The sequence below is a fragment of the Mus caroli genome, unplaced genomic scaffold (genome assembly GCF_978045245.1).
Source record: "Mus caroli unplaced genomic scaffold, Mus_caroli_1 scaffold_8, whole genome shotgun sequence".
In the NCBI taxonomy this organism is placed as follows: domain Eukaryota; kingdom Metazoa; phylum Chordata; class Mammalia; order Rodentia; family Muridae; genus Mus; species Mus caroli.
Window position 1 is genome coordinate 71,171,722 of NW_028227263.1, and position 26,477 is coordinate 71,198,198.

Below are 26,477 nucleotides of genomic sequence, written 5' to 3' on the forward strand. Positions count from 1 at the left end.
CACAGGGCTGCAGTTTCAGCCTCTGAGAGCACATTCATAAGCAGAACCATAAAAGGACCCTATTACAGCCTTATTTATATATGTGGTGGTTACAAAACAGACATGTCCATTTTAAAGAGAAATGGCATAAAAACCACTGTTCCTGAGAAAGAAAGATAAAGATCTGAAAGCGCCATAAAGAGAAACACTCATTGGAAAGACTGCAGATTACAATCAAAACTAAAGCCGTTGTGAAACAGCGGGCAACCTCATCAAAATGATCAGAAATCCAGCGATACTAAATCACAATGTTTAATTTCATAAACACAAACAAAGAGCCATAAATGACAGTCAATGGGGATTCTGTGCATGCTGTCAAGTGAAAGACGCATTCAAGGTGGAATGAAGCTCGGTGAGAGAACACTTACCTAGCATGCACAAATCCCTGGGTTGCTCCCCAGTATTAGGAACGGAGGAGAGGGAGAGAGGAGGAAAAGGATAGCCTCAGTTCTAGTGTGCAGAGGTATATGCTACACACAGCTTTTCTTCTTGGAATGGGGACGGAACCCAGGGCACAGCCACAGAGTTATACCACCAACCCTCAGCTTTAAAAAGATCGCAAAAGCGTGCCTATACACACAACACATGTGTGTATGTATGTATGTATATGCGCTTAACTCTATAAAGCAAAGCATTAAATTTATTAAAAACTGAAAATCTCTACAAGCCAAGTATATTTAAATATATGTTAAATATATTTTACATGAATAAAGGCAAACGATAGACAATACAAAGAATAAGAGGATAGAGTGATTGAGGCTAATGTTCAGAGGTAAAGCCTACACTGTCAAACACTTTCTAATGATTTCAACTTTACCATTTCAGAAGTCAGAACGTGGGGAAGCTCAAAAAAACTTAAGAGTACTTAATGCAACGTGGTAAGATAGTTTGTATCGTCTTCATTTCACTCTGAGAAAGGGAGTAAGAAACTAAATGTCTCGTACCTCTCGGTCAGGTTGGCACTGGTACTGTGGAAGGGCCGTGAGTCTAGAAAACACAAGCCACAGAGGTAAAGTTAGCACACAAAGACCTTGTCCTGATGGTTAGTGTATCGCCTATAAGTTCACAGGTAAGGAGAGCAAAGTCCCTGAACAACAGTGCAGGTGCCGCTCCCTTAGAAAGGTTAGGAGAAGTTAAACTGGGAACTTTCAAATTAGAATGGAAATACGAACAAAATATATTTGGATAAAGTAAATTGAATCCAGGATCTGTGTAACTGAACACATTAGTTGTTATGCTTAAATACAGGTGAAGTACATTTAGTTTCTGTTTTTAATGAATGCTCAGCTCCCATGGGCCATCTTTCTGAGATGTTATCAAAAAATATAAAAGAAGAAAGCAAATGTTACACTTTTTACTCCTAATCCCATTTGTAAATATTTCCAGAGGCAGGCAGATTTCTGAGTTCGAGGCCAGCCTGGTTTACAGAGTGACTTCCAGGACAGCCAGGGCTATACAGAGAAACCCTGTCTCGAAAAACAAACAAAAAAACAACAAAAAAAATTTCCATCAGCATAATCTAATACTATCTGATAGCTTCCTGAGAATTCCTGGAAATAGATTAGTGAACCAGAAGGAGCAAAGTGCTGGCAACAGAGCCCCGGCTCTGTCTGTAGTGTGGGAAAGACTTCCCCAGATCAGCCCTCAACTGTGAAGTGAGCGGAACCAGACCGTTAGGTCTTTTTCAGGTTGACAGCAATAGAATGAATGGGGCAGATGCATTCTTCTCCTCCCTTAACAGAAATGCAGCCACGTGAGTAAAATTCCAAGGCTAAGTGAGGTAGCAGGGTCGTAAGCAGGAAAAGGGAACACTATAATTATTTCTCTATGAAACATTAATATGGGCAAATTAATAGATAAATGAAGAATTACTGTTAATATAATTCTTAATTTGAACTACCACTGAGAATTTATAAGCAACCAAAGCTTCAAGCACAAAGGTGAATGACTTTCAATTTTAATATGATCATTTATAGCTATCTGATTACTGTTATCATATGGAATACACACACACACACACACACACACACACACACACACACATACACACACTTTATTCTTTGAGGTCGGTTTTGAGAGCCTCTAGGATTATTATGAGTAAAACTGACAGATTTGAAGACGCTCCACAATGACATTACTGGCATTCTAAACTCTTTTAACATCAATTTGGTTTTACATTTTAAATGTAAGTAATACTTGTTACTAAGTAACTTTGATATTTAACTCATAGGAATAAAGTAAATGAAACATTAAAGGGATTCTTCAAATTTCCTGTACCTGACAACTTGGGGTTCTTCCATTACTTTCACCATGTTTGGGAACAGTAGCTCGGTAGGAAGTATCTGCCTCCCAATTCTGTAGAACCTACCTGTTAAACTACAGGCATTTTAATCTATGACACCTTAGTTAGCTTTAAAACAAGAGACTGTTGGTAAACACAATGGCTTTAGAGCTTTTCCAACCCCGAAGCCTCCACTGCTGTAAGCATTCAGCTCTCCTAGGACTGCCAGGAGTGCACTGCACATTTAAGCAGTTCACTAAGTTACCACTCTAGTAAACTACACAAGATAAATTACGTCAAATTCATACTGCAGAAAAATATGAACTTGGCCAAGAAAAAAAGCTACTGGTTGATTTCTGTGGAATGAAAACTAAATACATATGTGATTAAGTACCAAGAAATCTATGGCAGCAAATCTAAGAGTTCCCAATGTTTTTATTGCTGAAAAAGAATTTATTTCAGTCACTATGACTTCTTACATGTGGTTCTGGGAAAAAAAAACAGATTAATTTACCACTGCCACCAAAATTATTGCCTCTAAAATTCCTGAAGTGTAGAGACTTTAAGAGCATGAGATAACACGGGCCATCTCCATGACAAATTATAAACAGAAGAAAATAAACCTATCATTAACTCGTTAACCATTATTGCAGATAAATAACATTTAAACCATCCTTTTATTTTAAGACACAAAATAACATGCAGACCTAACCTACTATATACCTAGGGATTTTGAACTGCAACTACTGAGTAGACATAAAATGTATTCTATACAACAAGAAAGCGTCTCATGGAGAATAAATGGTTTTTACATTATTATAGTTTTCTAATTAATAAAGTTAGGAAGTACAACATATCAAATATTGCTTTGGGTGTTTACCATGTATCTTGAAGCTGCTTAACCAAGTTTCTTAATGTATCTGCCTACTTCCTCCTCATTAATCTCACTGGCATTTTTGGACTGAATGAACCATCTGAGAAATGCTAGACACTGGACTCAAAAGACTCTTCTGCTTTTATATTTTTAAGATTCTAAGTTGAGAAGTCTAGAGGGCCAGGAAAATGAATAAAAATAAGTAGCAGTGGGGTGGGGAAATTTGGGGAACCACTAGAAAGTTGTGGATGCCAGAGATTCAAGAGGCTCCTAGGATAATTAGTCAAAATACTTAATAGCAGGGAGACAGAACCTGAAGAGACCACCTCCAGTAGATAGACACGGCCCACCCATCTAAAAAATTTTAACCCAGAGTTGTCCCTGTCTAAAGGAAATCCAGTGACAAAAATGGAGCAGAGGCTGAAGGAAAGGTCATCCAGAGACCACCCTACCGTGAGACACCATCTGCGGACACCAAACCCCAATACTACCGCTGATGCCAAGATGTGCTTACAGATGTAAGATGTGCTTACAGCCTGGTAAGGCTGTCCTCTGAGACACTCTGCTAGTACCTGACTAAGACAGATGTAGATACTCACAGCCAACCCTTGGACTGAGCAGGGGATCCCAATGGAAGATTGCAAACCCATAGGAAGAACTAGAGTATCAATTAACCAGACCCCCTCAGAGCTCCCACTACACATGTAGCAGAGGACTGCCTCATCTAGCCTCAGTGGGAGAGGAGGTGCTTAGTCCTGTGGAGGCTTGATGCCCCAGAGAAGGGGGATGCTGGAGGGGTGAGGCGAAAGTGGGTGGGAGAGTTGGTGGAGGGTTCATGGAGTAGAGACCCGGAAGAGGGATAACAATTGAAATGTAAACAAATAAAATGATTAATAATAAAAAAGAATTCCAATGAGACTAGTAATGTTCTGGGGTTACAATTTATTCATAATAATAAGGAAATTTACTGAGGCTTTGGTTTTTTTTTTTTTTTTTTTTTGTACCACAGCCTGGTTGTTTTTTGATAGTACTACACCAATACTTTGGATTAAAGAGATTTGAGAATTTCTGAACACTCAAAGCTGAAGTTTATTTTTACAGCTTTCTGCCTACTACAAGGGATAAAAAGTAAATATCTCACTGTTTGTCAGGTGTCTTAATAGTGAAAAATATACTGAACATCAACGAGGCTACCATTAAAACTAAACAGTATTTCTATGCCAAGGGCATATTCATTAAAAGACAATGTGAAATGGTTGCCACAATAACTTTACTGGAAGTGCAATTATATAAACATAAGTATTAGACACTCACAATATTAGGTCTAACAACAATGCATTACTTCATGATAGAAATAGTTTTCCCATAAAAAAAAAATGTAACTCTCACAATATCCTGGAAGTCCTCTCAATTTGAAGTCAAGGTCTCCTACTGAAAGAAGACTCAGTTGCATTTCAAGTTTACTGAAACTGATTTCTCAAAACATTTCATACCGGCTGTTACTAAGTGATTTGATCCTGTAACTCATAGAGAGGCATGCAGCGTAAGAGAATTTTAGAAGAAAATTGAAAAAAAAAAACAAAACCGGCCAGGCGTGGTGGCGCACATCTTTAATCCCAGCACTCGGGAGGCAGAGGCAGGCAGATTTCTGAGTTCGAGGCCAGCCTGGTCTACAAAGTGAGTTCCAGGACAGCCAGAGCTATACAGAGAAAACCTGTCTCGGAAAAAAGAAAAAAGAAAGAAAGAAAAAACAAAAAACCAAGAAAACAAAACAAAACAAAAAAACAAAACAAAAAAAACCCCCCAAAAAACCAAAAAACAAAACAACAACAACAACAAACCTCCCATTTCCTAATCTCTGGGATCTAATACCATAGTTTTGTTTTTCAATTATATGAAATGATCAAAAGGGAAACTTTTAGGTATCACTGATAGATAGCCTACCTATGTGTCCCAGAAGACAGAGAAAAATGGTTAACAAAATAAAATGGAAGCTGTCAAACAGCAAGTCCTGTTAAACTAACAGTATTATTAAGGGCAGAAGTGGGCTGAGCATACACCCCATGCCTGAGGTGTGCTTCGGAAAGACTCTTGTTCTGGGATTGGGAGGCCACTGAGACAGTCAAAAAATCCATCTCATCAAAATAGATCTACAAGGGCATGCAAATCAAGTGCCTTATAGAAGATGACAGAATACATCACGGATAGAGAAGCTACAGCATGCAAGAAGATAAAGCCCTCAGATAATTTAATTCTTTTAGTCACAAGCCTATAGCCATTTTAAAGCTAAAACACTAAATTAGCTAGATACTAAATTAGCGTATTTACTACGAAACTCTTCCTCCTCATCACTGGAATAAGAAGAGCCAAAAGAAAAGAGTTTTAGATTTAAGGAGGAGTGGAGAAATGCTGACGGAAAAGGAGATCCACCTTGTTGGCTTCATGTGCCATTGCACGGAGAAGTAGGTTAACAAAAAGACATTAGAGCATGCAAAGGTTATGTCAGGACAAAGAAAAGGGTACCTTCAACCTATGTGGAAACAGGATAATGTCAATGACCTTTGGGATCTCAGGAAAGGTTATCAAAATTCACAGTTTATTTGCTTATTATTTGCTTATTTTGTTTTTCAAGGGAGGGTTTCTCTGTATAGCCTTGCTGTCCTAGAACTCACTCTGTAGACCAGGCTGATCTCAAGCTCACAGAGATCTACCTGCCTCTGTTTCTCATATACTGGGATTAAAAATGTGTGCCATCACTGCCCAGCTGACAATATATTTATTTACATATTTGTTTATGAGCATGAACAATTGCAAATCACCTAAAATCCATACTTGTTAAATTTGAAAACAAGAGGCAAACTCTTTTTAATGACCCCAGTTGATAGCGTGAGTTTCCCTCTTTAGGGTTTATAGAAAACATCCAATAGTGAGGTTGCTCAGGGCTCAGTGCTTACTGCTCTTCTCATCCCAAATTTCCTACCTCACTCTACCTCTTCCTAGCATATGCACACAATATACTGGGGCCTCCTTTCTCTATAATCTTCAAGGCAGAGCCATGCTTTCAGGGTCAGACTCATTCACCTCCTCGCTCACTCGTGGGTAGGTGGACACTCCTCAGACAGCGAAAACCCCTCCAACGCAGAAGGGAACGCATCTTTCCTACTGCCTTGCTCTTCCTTTATCCCTTCACCAGCCAAGTGGTATCTAACAGCTACTTAGTTACTCAAAGGTGCAAAGCTGAGCACCATCTTTGGATCCTTATAGCACTCCTCATTTGGGCTTCTTTGATCTTCAACTTCTCTCCTGAGGTTACTATTCTGAACCAGCTACAGTGCAAACCCCACAAAAGCCTTCAATTGACCTACAGGATTTTTCTTCCCAACATCATTTTCATCATGTTTGGTTTGAAATGTTTTAATTTACATGCTTCTACTGCCTTCGGAAAGGAACCCTACATCCTCAGTTTAGATTTCCATATACCAATTTCTAGTTTCTTTTGGTCTGAACTTTCTTCAATTCCCAAATTCTGATAATTCCAGAATGTTTATTTTAGTTGCTTCATTTACTATTTTCTATTAGATTCAACTTGTTCTCTTATCTGTAAATCATAAATATAGCCAAGGAAGAAACTATTAGCAAGTTCATCCTTCATCCACCATCGTCTAATCTGGTACCCAGCAAAAAGTTGGTACCCAAATATGGACTGGAAAATAGATACATCAATTTTCCTTTTATCATTTGGGAAACTTAAGGCCCTAAATCAAAGATTTGCCTTGTACCTAATATGAAAGCTACAACGACATCAGATTATGAAGTTGAGCTCCACCAATGAGGTGGTGAAATGATGCCCCGGCCCCCAGCCCCTTTGCTTGCCCGGGCTAGGTCACTGTTCTCTTTTGTAAAAATAACTGTCTTGCTGACACTTTCACTTTGCTTGTCTGTGTGGCACCAGGAATATTTTCCCAATAACTTGGAGTTCTTTTCCAACATGATAGACAATGTTCTTGTTTCCAAAACTACTTAAATTACAGTCAGGGAAAAAGAGACTTTGGCACTATTTGGGGTCACTGTGAACTACAGAACTCCATGTAGTTAACTACAGTACTCCATGTCCATACAACAGGAAGTACACTAATGACTTTAATTCACATTAAAAGCACACACAGCACGTTATCCTGACTAAACAGTTGAAGTGACTGAGGGTAAAGGGTTTCTATACCAATCATTCATTCATCATTATATGTGCTTACATAAAACATCAGCTAAACTACCTTATGAAAAACTGACTGTAAACTGAGTGTGATGGTGTATGCCTATAATCCCAGAACTCGGGAGGTGGGGGGACCTCATACATGCTCAACAGGAACTGAACAGCAGGTCCAACTGCCCTTAAAGCATGCATGTGTATATATGTATACACACAGGAAACCAGAAGAGAGCTAGGGTCTCCTTGAACCTGGAGTTCATGTTCCTTAGCCAGGCTGGAAGGCAGTGAGTAGTCCTCTTGCCTCTCTTCACCCCCCTTACAATGCTGGGGGTCACAGAAAAGCCTGAGAGCAAGCCTAGCTTGTTCTGTAGACCCTGGGGTCCAAATGCAGGTGCTCATGATTACACAGCTAGAGAATCATCCTTAATGCCATAACTCTATTGTGAAAATCTGTTAATATTAAACATCCAGTTAGCCAAGATGAAAGACAGAATTCACTAATGAAGGGCAGCTACATTAGTCTCCAGATCTTTTGAATTAAATTTTAAGAGGACGCTGAAAAAAGACCATAGACATCGGGAGCTTGTGCTTAGTTTCCAGAACACCTGGCCCTGCAGTGAAGAACATGTGCATCACTCCCTTTCAGATTTAATCTTTGCACCAGGATCGCACACTGTAACTACTCACTGAAAATCAATTTTAAAAAAGGTTCCTGGAGCTAGACAGATGGCTCAGTGGTTAAGAGCAATGGCTATTCTTCCACATAACCTGGGTTTGATTTCCAGTACCTACATGGTAACTCACAACTGTATCTGTGACTTTAGTTCCAGAGGTGCCAATGCCCTCTTCTGGACTCTGTGAGCATGGCATGCATGTGGTGCAGATGTAAACGCAGGTAAAACACTCACACACATTACACAAAAATCTTAATAATAAAAAAAGGCTCCTTAAGGGAATAAGTTGGTAACAAATATTTATACAATTAAAATGTGTGTAAGCATGTTTTATGCACACAAGCCTTGTGTTTATAAATCCCATGTGTCAATATACCCTCGACAGCCAATTGACCTGCATTTGCACGAAGTTTTAATAGTCATTTTCAGATTTAATCCTCCTCTACTTAAGTAAAAATGTTCTTCAGCTCTGTCTCTTGAGCATGACATTTCTGACTGCTAGAATTAATTTGTCTTCTGTGAAGTTTAGCAGAGGCAAGATCACTCGAAAAGTATTTCTCGATTTAAGGAGCCTACTGTGACATAAATACTCATTTTAACATTTGTTCTTAGACAGGATCCTGGACCCAGGAAAAGGTGAGAAAAACTGAACTGTGTCTATATTAGATTAATTTGGTCAGGATTAATCCCCTGATTCAGGTAATTATGATAATATAAGAAAGGTATCTTTGTTTTTTTTTTTTTTTAATTAGGTATTTTCCTCAATTACATTTCCAATGCTATCCAAAAAGTCACCAATACACTCCCCCCCCCCCCCAGTCCCCCACCCACCCACCCCCACCCCTTGGCCCTGGCATTCCCCTGTACTGGGGCATATAAAGTTGGCAAGTCCAATGGGCCTCTCTTTCCAGTGATGGCCGACTAGGCCATCTTTTGATACAAATGCAGCTAGAGTCAAGAGCTCTGGGGTACTGGTTAGTTCATAATAATGATCCACCTATGGGGTTGCAGTTCCCTTTAGCTCCTTGGGTACTTTCTCTAGCTCCTCCAGGTATCTTTGTTTTTAAGAGACATTAAATTACCTAGGGGTACAGAAACCTACTCTCTGAAGGAGAGTGATAAAGAAAGGGAATATTCTGGAAAAATATGAAATATTGTAACATTTGGTAATGTGAGGGAAGAATGCACAAGTTCTTGATATTTTTTCCATGTACTTTTCTTGCTAGGTATTTCTTCAATGAGAGTCATTTTTACCCATTTTCAAGTCTGAAATTATTTTAAAAATCCTTTAAAAATAGTTTCATATTTAAACTCCACAATATAATGAATATAATGTAAGCATCAAAGAGATTTTTATATACCAAGAGGAAGAGTTAAAAACTGATATCTTAGCAGTTATGGTTAAGTATAAAGACAGTCCAAAGAAGAAGCAGACACATTTTAGAAGTTAATAAGATCCCAAAATAAGAAAATTGATAAGAAAAGTAGTTAAGGTATACTTTTTTTTTTTTTAAAGTAATATACTCACTGTCCAATCCAGGATGACTGATTGTCATTAATGAGATGGATTTTGTCAATGGAGAAGAAATGGCTGATGTACAGTAGTTAAATCCCTGTTGTTTAGACCTGTAACATGTCTACAAAATTAAAAAAAAAAATGGAGAATGAGTTCTAAGTACACATTCATATATTTAGACATGTGCAGAATTTGCACTGACCCAACTTAGTGAAGGAAGAAGTGGAATCCAGTCTGCCTCTGCCACTTACCTGGTCCTCAGCTGCTAACAAGCCGCTTAGCTTTCTAAGCCTCCTGTCCCGTCTGGAACTGGTGAGTATTCACCATTTACCGTGGGCTTCCAGCCCGCAGAGCATTTAATAAGGTTTCAGATTGAGTAAGTACTCACTCGGTATGTGCTGGTCACACAACCTGGTAAGTAACTTCATCAGAAGCAACAAACCACATAGAGCACTGCTGCTTTGAAAACCCAAACTGTCTTCAGAGATTGACAATAGGACATGTTGTTATTCTGATTATAAGGACTTGGGAACTGAGATGTGAGCAGAAAGCAGTTCAAGAACAGTAGCAAAGCAGCATTGTATCTGGGAAGAGGCGAAATCTCTTTCACTTCCTCTTAGATTGACTGTACATGAACACAGGGTGACTGCAATTTAGTAACTTAACTTCCTCAGTAGAGTTACGGGCAATTTAAATCCATAGCATTTGAAAAGCCATGTAGCCCAAGCAAAAGCAGAGGCTCCTTTAACATCCCGGAAGCAACCATTTTTTTACTTCTGGTGATAAGGGGACTCATGTGTCTTTCATTTTGAGACAGCTCATTCGAATATTCTCACAAGATGAAACCTGCCTCTTTCTGACTCACACAAGTTGAGATACTGAACATCCACTCCTAGCACGCACTCACTCATTTGGGCCAGAGATTTCTGATTATTTAGAGCTTGTTCCATGTGTAACCATGGAATCTGAGGCAAACAGTTGCTATGTTTCAAATACAACTGTGAGGTCTGAAAAATGACCTCCGAGAACAGCAGACTTTTAAGAGGAAGTTGACTGCAGGCAACTTGTCTAGATCAGAAAGATACATGCAGCACAACACCCACTCTGAGGCTGTGCACAAGAGGAACTAAAGGTAAGATGGAAGCTCTATGAGGACTATGCATAGCATAGCATAGCACAGCATACTATGGTACAAAAATGCTGATATTTATCTAGAAGTATTGAGTTCATCTAGAAAGATTAAGTCAGAAAGATAGCAATGATAATTAGTATCATTTACTAAAAGACAAGGTCATCTGCCAAACTTCTCAGGGGCATGAAGCTCTCACAGGTAAGGGAGGGATCAACAGGCATTTCCTGAGCAGTATGATTGAGACAAAGACCATATTTTCTCTAGGAAATAACCATGGGGCATGGATTTTCAAATTGCTAAATTTAATAATGACATGCAATATACTTTAAAACTCAATTTACAATGAACTGAATACATTCCTAATCCTAAAACATTTGCTGTGATGGAATATTTAAATCTTTATAGATTAATGTATTCTTTTAAAAAAACAATACTTTATATTTATTATTATTTTTGTATAGAGCGTTTTATCTGAATGTATGTATGCATGCTACATTCATGTCTGGTGCCCCTGGAGGTCAGAAGAAGGCACTAGGTCCTTGGAACTGGAGTCATGGATGACTGTAAGCCACTTTATGTGGGTGCTAGGAACCAAATGTCAGTCCTCTGCAAGAGCAGTAAGTGTTCCTAACCACTGAGCCATCTCTCCAGACCAACTGATGTATTTTTAAATATTCATGTTTAGTTCTAAAAACGTGTTATTGCTAGAATTGAAGATACTATTTAATAGGTAAGTACTAGTATTTACTAGTACTAATAAAAATCACAAAAATGAGGTCATATTTGGGGGTAATATTCCACTACCACACCCATCAGCATTACATACTTATTTTAGCCTTACCTGCTGATCAAACATCCTATGATGCTGTCTCTGGTCTGGCTCCAGATGTTCTTCTGAAAGTGACATCAAAGAGTTTCTCTGTTCCTCACCACTGAAAGGGTTTCTGAGCTCGCTGGAGTTTGCAGAGCTCATTTGTAGAGATGAGGATGGCTTATTTCCAACACCTCCTCCTGTCAAGCCTTCCAGACTGAAACTGAACACAGAGCACAATAGTTCAGTCACTGTTTGTAGGTCTCAGAATGGGAGGATACAAATATCCCTCTAACTTGTATATTTATTTTTATGTTTTCTACTAAAAGTATCTACAAGAATGCAGAGCAGGTAAGTACCACTCATCTTTCCCTCAGTGGTATTAGATGCTGAAAAAGAACACCAGATGCATTTATTTCCCTACTTCATTCAACTTATCTAATGCTGAATCAGATATCATCATTTTCTCAGCTGTTTTTTCAATATACCATATGTACAGGCCATACTTATCATCTATGTGTGTGTATGCTTTCACTGATGTGATAAAAGTAATCTTTCCAGAATCTGACTCATCCAATGCCAAATGTCACAAAGACAAGCACCAGGAGTTTTCAGAATGGGAAGTGAGTGACTTGGCTGTGTGCTTACCATGTGGACCTTGATAAAACGATACTCCATTATATTTTGGTTGACTCTTAACAACTTTCTGGATACACTTCCATCCAGAAAGCTCTGGTTTCACTAATGAGCACACCATCTGTGCACACCTGGCCAGATGATGGCTTAGTGAGCATTACTGGCTGCAGAGAGACACATAAAACACTGGGGCATAAATGCTGAGAAAAGTAACAGGGTTTGGAATTTTAAAAGGGAGTTCTGAGGTGCAGATTTTGTGGTTACTTTTGTAAATAAGGTTGAAGAAGAAGGCTATCTTGTCTACCCTCTTTGGAGTTGCTAACTAGAATAATGCACACATCGGCTATAACTACACTGAAAGAACGTCTCTGTAAGAAGAATACAGTTTGAACTGATTGTGTTCTCAGTTAGCAACCAGCTGGGATTTTATTTGGATGTATACTAAAGCTATATAGTTACTTCTGTTCTGGGAAAACTGTACAGTTAATTGCTATAATTAAGCTCATATATGCCAGCTCCAAAGGGTTATTTTTTCTTCCTAAGTTACTTATGATCTGAAGCCATATGCCCCTATTTTCTCCAGTGGGTAAACTATTAACACATTTGTTGTTCTTATTTCAATATGACAACAGAAGTAATAATGAACTACAACTAAATGTGTCTGTAGAACCATTTTTTTTTAACACCAGGCATAAGAAGGAAGTTTACCTAGGTTAAGAAATTTAGTTTTCCCACTGTGAAATATCTGAAAAGCCTGAGAAAACCCCATCTATGCTTACCACAAAACTTAATCCTGAAAGCATTTTAATAATTATCTTGCTGCTTAACTCAAAAGACAAATAGGAAATGATGAGGCATCTAAACTCAGAACCTAAATGTAGGACTTAATAGTATAATAGAAACCAGGGCTTATTAGCTGTTTTGATTCATTGTCTAAGAATCTGGGAACTTTGAAAGACAAAGGCAAGGGTTTACAGCACAGATTGAAGGTTCATGCAGAGACCACAGCAATCTATTGCTACTTGAGAGAAACAAAGCAGCAGTGGGGACTGTTCCTAGGCCACAGTCCTGTAATTGGGTTAGTGGTGTCCACAGCGAAGGCAGCAGCGGTATACTATGCTTACAAATATCGCAGGCTGCCCATGTGCATTCCAGCCACAGAGAAGCCAGCAATAGCCCAAAGCCAGAAGTCTTACTTTATGGTTCCTGGTTTGGTGGCTGGACATGAAATACTATACCTTCTGATATTAAAGTCAGCATTCAGGGCAGCCGAGTACTGCACACCAGAGGGACACCAGCTCATACTGGAGATGACATCAAAGGCAGAAACAAGAAATGGAGGAAGAAAAGAGGAAATAGGTTTGGGTTATTCAGTTTAAAAGGAAAGAATATAAAGGTAGACTTACGTCATCATTAAAACAAACAAAACTGAATGTAACATTGAGAATTCAGGAAAAGACTAGAAAAGAACCACAGGAATTTAATACTGTCCAGTTGATGTCCATCCACACATTGTTTTGGGAAAGATCATGTGAGCTCTTTATGGGATAACTACCCCAAGTGAAACTTAAGAATTTCTTCTACTAATCCCTTGGCAAAAGCTGCACCCCACTCATGGCTCCCTCTGCAGACATTCTCTGAGAGGTGTTCCTAATCCCACCATTGTGGCCAAGTGTCCTCTGTTTCCATCCCTGCTCCCACACCCTCTGACTCACTAGTAGTCACTCCTAGGCCTGGATGGAAAGGAAACACTACAAACAGCTCACGGGCCTCACTGAGAAATCAGTATTCTTTTCTATGTTCCCATTATGGATACAGATAAGCCAGGCAATTTACGAATCTTACACAACAGTTAACCCATAGTTCTTCTTTAGAAGCTATTCACTAGGGTTTTCTGCTTAAAATAAGGCAAATACAATAAAGGCCATATCTTCCTTATAGTTTTACACTGATAAGCAGACTTCTTTTTCTAAAGTTCTATGGCAGTAAGATAGAAAGTCTTTTAAAATTTAATTTTGAATTCATTTTCCCCGAGATTCATTTGGTCACCTGCTTCCTTGTTTATCCTATGCAATACAGCAGGGGGAAGAAAATCCAGGGTGGAGAGGTTAAACAAATACAGCAGGCAAAGAAGTAACCAGCTATATTAACCTGTCCTCTGTGCCTACAACTTTATCGCTGGCCAGGATCTTCATTTGCTTATTTGTTTAGTTCCTTGAGACACATGCCCAAGGTGTCGTCCTAGGTCACAATTTTTGATTTACAAGTATTGCCACCTAAAAAATACTGCTTTGGGGGCCTTAAAATTCTAAGTGCTGTGCTTCTGTATTAAAACAGCAACAGCAGACATAACAAAGAGCCTGGACAAGAGTGAAAGCACTGCTGTAGACAGCAAAACCATTCACTGGTCGAACCCCAAGCTTTAACAACTCTGCTTGGTAGACAAGACTTGGAAAGGAGACAGGCGATGGGGAGATGCTGTGACAGTTTCCTTTACAGCTGTTCCAAACAGTATGACAAATTTCAAATCCGATTCAATAATAGTGTAAGGCTCAAATAAGGAAAAGAAGAAATACATAGTTTAAGGCATCTCTCATCTGGAAAGAAGGATTAGACTAACTCAAAGTGAAACATAATTGACAAACATTCATAAGGCCCAGAAGTCCAGTCTTTGAAGTTATTAGTTTTTAAACTCCAATTGGATACCTAAGTATCTGTTTTCACTACCCACTGCCCCACTGACAGGGTTTCTCTGTATAAATCAATCTGTCCTGGAGCTTGCTCTGTAGAGGAGGCTGTCCTTGAACTCAGAGATCTATCTGATTCACCTCCCTAATGCTTGGATTAAAAGTGTGCACCACACTCATGGCTCTGATTTCTTATTAAAAACAGAAAATCATTAACTCAATATAGACTATCAAATCATAATTCTTAAAAGTAAGAATGATCTCTTTGTAGTTTTAAATATCTCCTCTACTCTAAAGCCATGATGATGCTGTGAAAAGCATTTAAGATGAAGAATAGGACTTGGGAGGCAGAGGCAGGCGGATTTCTGAGTTTGAGGCCAGCCTGGTCTACAGAGTGAGTTCCAGGACAGCCAGAGCTACACAGAGAAACCTTGTCTCAAAAAAAAAAAAAAAAAAAAAAAAAAAAAGAAAAGAAAAAAAAAAGAAAAAAGAAAAAAAGAAAAAAAAGATGCAGAACAGAGTTATACGAGTTTTACAGGATTCATCAAGTTGCAAGTGATCCAAGCCTTCCATGACTTTTTTCTTAATCAACGTGTATTTCTGAGAGCCTTTAAAGTCATAAGGTTCTTTGACTTTGAGATTTAGTAAGTCCAGTTTATTTTTGGAGAACAACTTTCTTCTTTAACACTTGTTGAAACGTTTCAGTTTTATAAGTTTGATTATGAATCATGTTCTCCCTACAAAAGTAATTTTCACTTAGGGCCTACTGTAAGCTCAAGTTATGACATCTGATGTATGGGAGCTCGGGCTGCCCTGCAGGCAGTGACTTGTCGTCCTTCACTGTGTGCGCTTCATATAGTTCATAATGTTAGTTCATGATGAAGCACTTTTACCAGAGAGAGCAATAAACATTTGCAAGGGTTTTAGATACTATCTATTGAGAAAGGCACTTAATAATTTGTTCCCCTGAAGAACAACCTAGTATCATGCACAATCATTTGAGGTTCATGAAAATGTCAGAAGTTAAGATCAAAACTTCCCCTAAAATATGGAATTAAAGGATACATCTGAAAATGATAAAGCAGGAAGATGACTATTTTGCCTTTCTCATACATATTCTGCCAATAGATAAAAGCATATTTACAAATGTCTCTTTTTATGAGAAATTAACAATAAAAGAATCACACTTCTGATTTTTAGACTTTTTTTTTAAACAATGGAAAAAAATGAGCAATAGCTCTACAAAAGAAGTCTTTAAAACGAAGCAATTGAGCATGTTTTAAAATAAATGACTTCTTATTAGCTTCATTTTTTACTTGATAATAATTATCAAGCAATTCAAAAATAGGTATCAGTTTATGCTAGATTGCTTTCTAAAAATACTACCAGGATATGTGCAGATTTCTTTTAGCTGGGCAGTGGTGGCACACACCTTTAATCCCAGCACTTGGGAGGCAGAGGCAGACGGATTTCTGAGTTTGAGGCCAGCCTAGTCTACAGAGTGAGTTCCAGGACAGCCAGGACTGCACAGAGAAACCCTGTCTCGAACCTCCCCCCACCAATTACTACCAGGTGGCCAGCTAACAAAAATCTTTCTTTATATTGTTCAAGAATGCACTGAAAATATTTTAGAACCTATGTGTGAGCAAGTACAAACATATTCTGGCTATTCTTGTTTTCTTTTTTGCTTTTTAAAAAAAAGATTTATTTTATTTATGAGTACACTGTAGCTGTCTTCAGATACACCAGAAGAGAGCATTGGATCCCATTACAGATGGTTGTGAGCCACCATGTGGTTGTGGGATTTGAACTCAGGACCTCTGGAAGAGCAGTCAGTGCTCTTAAGCACTGAGCCATCTCTCCAGCCCTATTCTTCTTTTCTTTTCCTTTCTGGAGACAGAAGAAAAGTATCCCCCAAGGTCCATTATTTATATATAACATAGAAAAAGCTCCTGAATTCTCCTAGAAAAAAGTTAAGTGTGTGTGTGTATATATTATAAATTTAGAAAAAGAGACTTAGTTTAGATTAAAGAAACTATTTCCTGTTAGGTGGACAAAGCATCTATATTTCATTTGCTTGCATCTGAAATAAATGTCTAAAAATGTGGTCCAATCATGGTAACCAGATGAGATGCTTGTTAGTACATGCTCAGAAGATGACATGGTTAGTTCCATTCAGTGAACTCTGTACCTTCTCCTATGAATGGGAGGTCTCCTGACAACATGCCCAAGAGCTTGCATTGAACTGAAAATGAATGACGGAAGAGGTCAGTAATGGAGATGAATCATGACACACAAATGCTTTTGTAAAACAGAGGTCACACTGAGAAGACACACAAACCCAAAGACAACCAGCACAACAGGGAGGAGACCGAAAGACTGGCACGATACAAATATCAGGACCCCGAATGCCTGACAAAAAGGTTGTTTTTTATTACTTGGTGCTCCAAGTAGCTAACTAGTTATCTAAATATGGAGATTAGTGTAAGTTATAAAAGTAAATGGGCCAGAAAAAAGTGCCATCAAAACATTAAAAGGGGTTACCTTCAGGCTTTAAAATTTAGGTAACAAAATATACACTAAAAGTATATGAATTAGTCAAACTAATATAATGGTAAATCTAACTATTATTCCACTGCATCTCAAGGTATTAAGACAGTACTAGATAATCCTCTACCCTAAGCTCAAACAGGCACGATAGATGGACTTAAAATACAAATAGGTAACAAGCATAAGATCCTCATGTAACCCTCCATGGTCTTTAAATCTGGCTTCAATTTCTTCATTTGAGCTACATAATTCAAATATATATACCTCTGCAATCAGTCATCACAAACAGATCGATAATGAGTCATGTAGAAATATAATGAGTTATGTAGATATTTATAAAATAAATCCCCATTCTCTGATCAGTCCTTCATTATCTAAGACAAGGATATCTTATCAAGAAGTGACTTGGGCTTCAGGGAGTAATCTCTGCCCTTATGGTCATGCCTCAGGCCCAGATGAAGGTTTGAAAAGAAAACTACATGTAAACAACTGGGAAGGAAAGTGGTTAGAAATTATTATTTTTTTTATATAACTTCAGATTTCAAAAATATATAGACAGAGCATAACAAGATGAAGAACATTTTGTTTTTTTAAGATTACCATCCTAATTTCATGGAAGAATATGGGATTGTACAATGACTTGACTGTGACTAGAAATTTTAGATTCTATTGTAGAGGATACAAAGTGTCTGCAACAGTCTTATTACACAACTATGGGGAAAGTAATACTTGAACCACAGAGAAGATTAAAAAATGGTGTAAGACTATGAAAAAGTCTGAAAAAAATGGCAAGCCAGTGAAGTAAGAGTCTGATTCTGCGCCCTGTGAAGGCAGGGATTACTGTCTTGTTTATATCTGTTTCTCCAGAACCTAGGACACTGCCAAACATTAAAAAAAATAAAAAATAAAAAAAGAAGCTTAATCTGTGCTGGCTGATTAAAAGAATAAATAAAGGTCTGGAAACTGGCTCCGTAGGATCTATTTTTTCAAAGGACCTGGCTTTGATTCCCAGCATTGATATGGTGCTTCACCATATGGTTGCAGTTATAGATATTCCAGTTCTAGAGAATATGATGCTCTCTTATGGTATCCTTGGGCTATATAGCCATAATATAATGAGGAAAAAAAGCCTTCCGGATAATCATATTATTTATAACAACTGTTTTAAATCAACTATTAGTAGCTGAATATGATAACTCCTGTCTACAACGTCAGCACTTCAAGGACTCAGCGAGGGCAAAGCATGTTGAGTTCATGGCCAGCTTGTACTCCATCCATCCATCCAGACCTTATTCCAAAAATCAGTCAAAAACAAAAGCAAACAAAACCCCTAAACAATAAGCAGTACCCTGTTTTACTGGCTGAGAGCATCTCTTAGGCAGGTAAAGTGGCCCTGGGGCAAGTACACCTTGCAGTACTTGATCTATAAAATTAAACAGACAGATCACTAGCCAACTTAAGGTCTAATGCTGTGATCACTTGCAAATATCCCTAAACTGTATGACACATAGAAAAATACCAACAATTTGCGTGTGTGTCATGAGTCTTGTGATCTCTTGAGAATTACACATTGATAACTAATATATCAAATTTCTGTATTAGAAACATATGGCTTTGATTCTCAAGGGACATCAAAGCACATTGATGTGTTAAGACTGTAAGATTTCATATTTACTTAATTAAAAATTAAACAGACTTCTTTCTTCCAGATTCAAGAACTTCACTGATTAATCCGGTAAGAATAAGCATTATCCTTTACTAATATTCACTATATGACAGAAATAGCTACACTATCAAAAATATATTGAAAAGAAGTATTCTGAAGATGAGAAAATTAAATCTTACACTGCTCAAGTAGCTGCGCATCATCTACACTGAGGTTATGGAGTTGGAGTAAGAGTGCACATCTGCCTGGTTTCATTTGGGTTACCTTTCTTCTACCACAGTGTCTCCTAATTTTTTTTTTTTTTAAACCAGTAAGTAACAATGCTAAATCAGATACTTCTGAAAAGAGAACAAACAGCGAGTTATGGAATGCACAGGTCCCTGTCTTACCTCCGCTGGTTCATTTCTGCATCGCTGGCTGCGTTCTTCCCAGGTCCCCAGCTGTGCCTCCGGAAAGGAGAAAGAGAACGCATGGAGCTCCTCAGAAAAGAGCAGTTGGCAGGCACTTCAGTGATGCTGTCCATCTCCTCCTCTTCCATTTCACCAGAGCCAGCAGGCTCACTCTCACCCTCTCGACTCTCAGGTCCCACTCCAGGGCTGAAAAAGCCATTGGCACTTTGATGATTTCTGGATCGGCTTAACTTTGAAGTCTGAGGAAGGGACACGTCACTGCCATGAGAAGAATGTCGATCCAGGGAAGCTGTGTCATCTGTGGAAGAACTGGATCCTGTTGTATCACAAAGTAACTGCTCTTCTTCAGGCTGTAACAGGGAGAGAGAGAGAGAGAGCACACAGGGTTGAAACCAACAAGCCAAGCAGATATTCTGTTCTATCAGACCCAGCCAATGCCTCGTAGTTGATTGGATACAAGCAAGAGTAATAATCCACTTCAAGCTGATTTTTAAAAAAAACCATCCATGACCACAATTAGATTCTCAGTCCTCTGGCTTCCAATAGGGCAGTGGTCCTTAACCTGTGGGTTGTGACCCCCTTGGCAAATGTCTATCCCCCAAAATATTAATATTACAATTCTTAACAGTAGCAAAATTATAGTTATGGAGTAGCAATGGAAATAATGTTATGGTTGGGGCCACCACAACATAAGGAACTGTATTGAAGGGTCACAGCGTTAGGAAGGATGAGAACCACTACAACAGAGGAATGTTCTAGATCTCTCTCATTTTACTAAAGGCACTAGACTATATAGAAGGCACACTAATTTTTGTTTTTAATGGGGAAAAACAATTCTTAGTTTAGTTCTTTCAATTCACCATCAACTGAAATGAAGAAAACCATTAAGTCTCTAGGGTTTCTGCTTTATGAACCTCCAAGCTCTTAGACTAGGCTTCCAAAAGGTGTAACTGAAACAAGCCAGCCTACAGAGCTGCGTTAAGGTAGAGAATTTACCACTCCAAAGCCAAGTATGACTGTCCTTTACTTGTGAAAGCTGCCTAATAGTTTCCATGCCACCAGAAGTCTGCCACATAACATAAAGAACACTCTGCTTCCGAGTTTACTGAGAATGCGTTGTGTGCTCCAAAGTCAAATTACACAAAACAATGCAGAGAATACCATTCTTAATAAGGTGATAGAGCTCCTTCTTCCCTGGCTAACCTCTAGTACCTAATTATGGAGAACTTGTCTTAGTAGCTTGGCTTCTTAGCTTACTGAGAAACACTAAATGCCACGATATGAGGACTGAGGGAAAGACTAGCTCCATTTCGTATTACATTCTGGCTTCACATTAGACAAGAAACAGGGAAATAGGTAAAGGCATGCAGAATTTTTTTTCCCTTTTCACAATACATTCCTTAGTAAGACATCTGGTGATATTAAGGAGAATCTTTAAAGCAGGCTCTCACTATATATCCCTGTTTGTCCTGGAACTCACCATAGATCTGACTGGCCTTAAACTCACAAAGTTTAAACTCAGGAGAGTGCCTCTACCTCCTGAGTACTGGGATTAAAGGTGGCACCGAGTCCAAACTTTGGTGCAGTGCTTTAAGATGACTAATCAAAGGAGAAGTAACTTGTTCTTTAACCTCCACAAATATACCATGGCACGATTTGAATAAATAAAATGTAATGAAAAGGTGAAGACATATGTCTTTTTTTTTTTAAGAGAAAGGTCAAAACTCACAAGAAATAATGAGTTCTTTTAACTTTGAAATGGAAAACAGCTCTGAACTTGGAGTCTTTTAAAAAAGGCCTACAACACTTGTAGCCCAAAGCATACTACCACCTACTATAGAAGGCACCTTTCTACCTTTTGGGCTTCAGCTTACCTTCACTCTGAAAAATTCAATTTCCTAGACTGCTTTGTAAATACAGTGTGAGATGAATGGAGAGAAAAAACACTGATAGATCAGAAAACGTAGGTCCCAGATTATCGAAGAGCCCTGCCGTGCTACAGTTAACAGCAGAATCCAGACTTGAATCCATGCTACTTTGATTCAAACAGTACTACTGTGCTATTTCAGTTGCCTTTTGAAAAACCTAATGAGAGCAAGATCTTGATATTAGTATCGAAGAGTCCCTTTACTACTTTAAGAGGCAAAATAAAACTACCTCGTTATGCAAATTCTAGTGTGCTAGATGTATTGTTTTAAAATAAAATTATTGGTGGAACATAATGGTACACACCCTGTAATCCTAGCCTGTGGAGGGTAAAGCAGGGTGATCCGGAATTTCAGGATAGCCTGGGTTAAAACACAGGGAGGAGCAACAGTTCTGAGTTAAATTCTATTTATCACATTCTTTTTAAGACAGCAGTTCCTAGTATGGAAATGACTCCTGTTCAGAATAACAGGTACATTTTTATTTGGTACCTAGTCTAAAAAGGATATTTCTTAAAGAAATAAAACAGTTCCACACACCAACTTACTCTTTGTGTGTGTGTGTGTGTGTGTGTTGCATGCACATCTGGGAACTGGATTTTGGGCCTTACAAGCGCCAGGCCTGCACTCTACCCATGAACTATATTCCCAGACTCAAATCTAAAGCTCTTAAAACAAGTCAAAAGTCAAACTTTTAACACAAGTATGTATGTATGTATCTATCTATCTATCTATCTATCTATCTATCTATCTATCTATCTAACACAGGTATAAATATTAAAACAAAATGAGAACACCTTGTGGCCTGTTAATATATATACCCTCATCTCTCTAAACATTTTTTTATTTTATGTGTATGTGTATCTTACCTGCATGTATGTGTGTATACAACATGCATGCCCGGTGCCCATGGGAGCCAGAAAAGGGCAACAGATCCCTCGGGACTGAAGTTAAAGATGGTTGTGAGCAAACATGCGGGTGCTAGGAATTGAACCCAGGTCTTCTGGAAGAGCAGTTAATGTTCCTAACCATAGAGCCGTCTTACTCCCACACACATTTTTTAAAAAGGCAAAAACTTGACTAGAATACATCCTTAACACAGACTCTTTCCACAGAGATCGATGTGATGACAACATTTCCTGAAGTTTACTTATTCTAACTTTGCTCTCACCGAGACATAACCTCTAACATTTTAGAGGTGAGAAAACAGGTTAACTCAAGACTAATTTTGCGGGGCTGGCGAGATGGCTCAGTGGTTAAGAGCACCGACTGCTCTTCTGAAGGTCCTGAGTTCAAATCCCAGCAACCACATGGTGGCTCATAACCATCCGCAATGAGATCTGATGCCCTCTTCTGGTGTGTCTGAAGACAGCTACAGTGTACTTACATATAATAAATAAATAAATCTTTAAAAAAAGACTAATTTTACCAGTCAGCTGCCAGAACTAGGTGTTCCCACCTCCCTTTTAAAGCTCTTTAGATGACTCTAAAGAGAGCTAGGATTGAATCCTCCGAAATAAATAAAGCTGTTGTTAAAGTTAGAAATATAATACTGGGCTGAGAAGCACCTGAAAAAATGTTCAACATCCTTAATCATCAGGGAAATGCGAATCAAAACAACCCTGAGATTCCACCTCACACCAGCCAGAATGGTTAAGATAAAAAATTCTGGTGACAGCAGATGCTGGCGAGGATGTAGAGAAAGAGGAACACTCCTCCATTGTTGGTGGGATTGTAAGCTTGTATAACCACTCTGGAAATCAGTCTGGCAGTTCCTCAGAAAATTGGACATAGTACTACCAGAGGATCTCGCAATCCTGGACATATATCAGAAGATGTTCCAACCGGTAAGAAGGACACATGCTCCACTATGTTCATAGCAGCCCTATTTGTAATATCCAGAAGCTGGAAAGAACCCAGATGCCCTTCAACAGAGGAATGGATACAGAAAATGTGGTACATTTACACAATGGAGTACTACTCAGCTATTAAAAAGAATGAATTTATGAAATTCCTAGCCAAATGGATGGACCTGGAGGGCATCATCCTGAGTGAGGTAACCCAATCACAAAAGAACTCACATGATATGTACTCACTGATAAGTGGATATTAGCCCAGAAACTTAGAATACTCAAGATATAAGATACAATTTGCAAAACACATGAAACTCAAGAATAACGAAGATGAAAGTGTGGGCACTTTGCCCATTCATAGAATTGGGAACAAAACACCCAGGGAAGGAGTTACAGAGACAAAGTTTGCAGCTGAGACGAAAGGATGGACCATCTAGAGACTGCCATACCCGGGGATCCATCCCATAATCAGCCTCCAAACGCTGACACCATTACACACACTAGCAAGATTTTGCTGAAAGGACCCAGATATAGCTGTCTCTTGTGAGGCTATGCCGGGGCCTAGCAAACACAGAAGTGGATGCTCACAGTCAGCTATTGGATGGATCACAGGGCCCCCGGCCCCCAATGGAGGAGCTAGAAAAAGTAACCAAGGAGCTAAAGGGGTCTGCAACCCTATAGGTGGAACAACAATATGAACTAACCAGTACCCCCTGGAGCTCGTGTCTCTAGCTGCATATGTATCAGAAGATGGCCTAGTCGGCCATCAGTGGAAAGAGAGGCCCATTGGTCTTGCAAACTTTATATGCCTCAGTACAGGGGAATGCCAGGGCCAAGAAGTGGGAGTGGGTGGGTAGGAGAGTTGAGGGGAGGGTATGGGGAACTTTTGGGGTAGCATTGGAAATGTAAATGAAGAAAATACCTAATTAAAATAAGATTAAAAAAGTATTGCTTTAATAAAAATATTGAATGCCACAAAAAAGAAATATAATACTGAGAAATGTCTTAATCTTGAAAATAAAAGCCCCAAATTACAAATCTTTAAAGCAAAACATCAAAAGAGGGAGCAGAGAAGCAACCGGGAAGGACACACAAAGCAGTAAGCTGAATAAGAATCTATTAAATTATACTTCATCGAATTAGAAATCTTAGCTAACCAAGACATTTTTACATAAATGAATAGGCAAATGGTATAAGAGAAGGTGTTTGCAAATCATGAATCTAATAAAGGAACAGTATCCAGGATTTATATCATCCACTCCTCGGTAACAACAAATAACCCAATTATTTTAATGGGCAAAGATATGAACAGATGCTCTTTTCAGGAAGACACACGAGTTGCCAATGGACATGTGAAAATCTGCTTAATATCACTAGTTGTCAGGAAATACAAATCAAAACCATAATGAGATAATACTGCATAGATACCAGAAACAGTAACAGTGAAAACAACTGTTTGTTACTAAGGATGTAGAGTAACTGAGATTCTCATACATCACTAGTGAGAACACCAGAGAGAGAGATGGCCAGTCTGTGAGACAGCTTGTCTCTTGGATGACTACGAATTACAAACCTCACTCCCAGGGTTGTAAAGGAGAAACAATATTCTTCACATTTATATGCCATTTATGTGACATTATATATGGCATTTATATGAGAATCTCAATCAGAGAAAAATCTTTGATGGGGAATATTTTTTGTTCCTTCTGGAGGGTTGGTCATTGAGAAGGGATGCCTTGTAAAGAGACTTTCCATGGCTATACTTATATAGCTTATGTGTTCATGCAGCTCCAGTTTACAAAAGTAGTGGCTGTGTTTATCAAAAAACGACCAAGCTAGGTGGTGGTGGTGTGCGTGGTTAATTTCAGCACTCAGAAGGTAGAAGAAGGCAGATTTTGAGGTCAGCCTGGTCTACAGAACAAGTTCCAGAACAGTCTGGTCTATCCAGAAAAACCATGTCTTAAAAAACCGACTGACCAACCGACCAACCAACCATCAACCAAAGCCAGACAGTGGCAGTGCATGCCTTTAATTCCAGCACTTCTAGCAACTAGAGGCGGAGGCAGGTGAATCTCTGTGAGTTCTAAGACAGCCTTGTCTACAGAGCAGGTTCTAGGATAGGCTACACAAAATGGCTCTGTCTTGAAAAATCAGAAACAAATGAATTTTTAGGGTTTATATACAAATTATACATATATTTAAATACTGATTCTAAGAATTTACACCTGTGTACGGAAATATCTGTAATTTGTTTTGAAATATATCATCAAGTTTAGGAAGACTGGTGTAAACAGAACACACTTATGTAGTAAGTAAACATAATAAAAAAAATGATGGCAGCTGGAAGATAAATGGATGGGTGCTCCCTGCAAAATTCAACAGTCCTATTTTTTTCCTGTACTTTTATAATACAGTATTTAGGGGGGAAATACCTGTTTAGTTCTCTTAGAAAGCTATACTATCTATATCTGTATCTATAGAAAGATAAACACTATATTGCTAAACACAAGAAAGACAAAACTACCACAAATTTTATAGTTACTATAGCTAAAGGAATCATGTTTAATACTGCCAATAAATAGCCTTTCATTTATTCAGCTAGTATTTATTATTTATATTATACATAAGACATACTACTGCCTTGAAAAACAACTAATATTTTAAACACTCACGACATGCCCCAAATCATGTTATGTTTTTATGTAGAGTATTCTACCTAAGACTCTTAAGTCCTGAATCAGTTATTATTTTATGATTACATACTTTCTTCTCAGATAGTTCCAAAAAGAATTGCAGGATTTCATCTCAGTTTAAAAACAAAGTATAAATTTATGCTGCTGATCTAAAAGTGACCCTAGGAACAGGCAAATATTTGTAAGAATAAACATAAAGCTCTCAACACTCACCAAAGAGTCACATTTCCCAGGAGGCGCGTGTTGTTACAGAGACCTCCGAAGGGCTAAGGATAAAGAAACAGCTACAGGAAGTGAGCTAACGCACTACTCACAGTTCACAGGAAAGCATGTGGCTTGCCTAAAGATTCCCTCCAAACCCCAGAAGACTGAAAGAGAGGAACTTAAGGCCTTGGGAAGACACAAAGTAACTGACGCTGCACAGCACACACTATGAGAATGGCCAGAGAAGAATGACTTTAGGAAAGCAGAATCGAGGGTCTGTCTACCAACTGGTTTTTAGAGCCATACTGAAGAAACTGAA

General features: G+C 38.6%; 1 protein-coding gene across 8 annotated transcripts in view; it reads right to left on the reverse strand.

The window, feature by feature from the left end:
* Akap13 (A-kinase anchoring protein 13) overlaps positions 1 to 26,477 on the reverse strand; it is a 280,085-nt gene that overhangs the window by 57,786 nt on the left and 195,822 nt on the right. For 4 of the 8 annotated variants that reach the window (XM_029479048.2, XM_029479047.2, XM_029479045.2 and 1 more), the window contains exons 11-16: positions 19,463 to 19,833; positions 17,049 to 17,102; positions 13,409 to 13,474; positions 11,565 to 11,757; positions 9,604 to 9,712; positions 984 to 1,026 (exon numbers count right to left, since the gene is read on the reverse strand). In XM_029479048.2, the coding sequence (XP_029334908.1) occupies positions 984 to 1,026; positions 9,604 to 9,712; positions 11,565 to 11,757; positions 13,409 to 13,474; positions 17,049 to 17,102; positions 19,463 to 19,833 (836 nt within the window). The remainder of the gene's footprint in view (positions 1 to 983; positions 1,027 to 9,603; positions 9,713 to 11,564; positions 11,758 to 13,408; positions 13,475 to 17,048; positions 17,103 to 19,462; positions 19,834 to 26,477) is intronic. The other 4 variants (XM_029479051.2, XM_029479052.2, XM_029479049.2 and 1 more) reach the window with 3 other exon arrangements.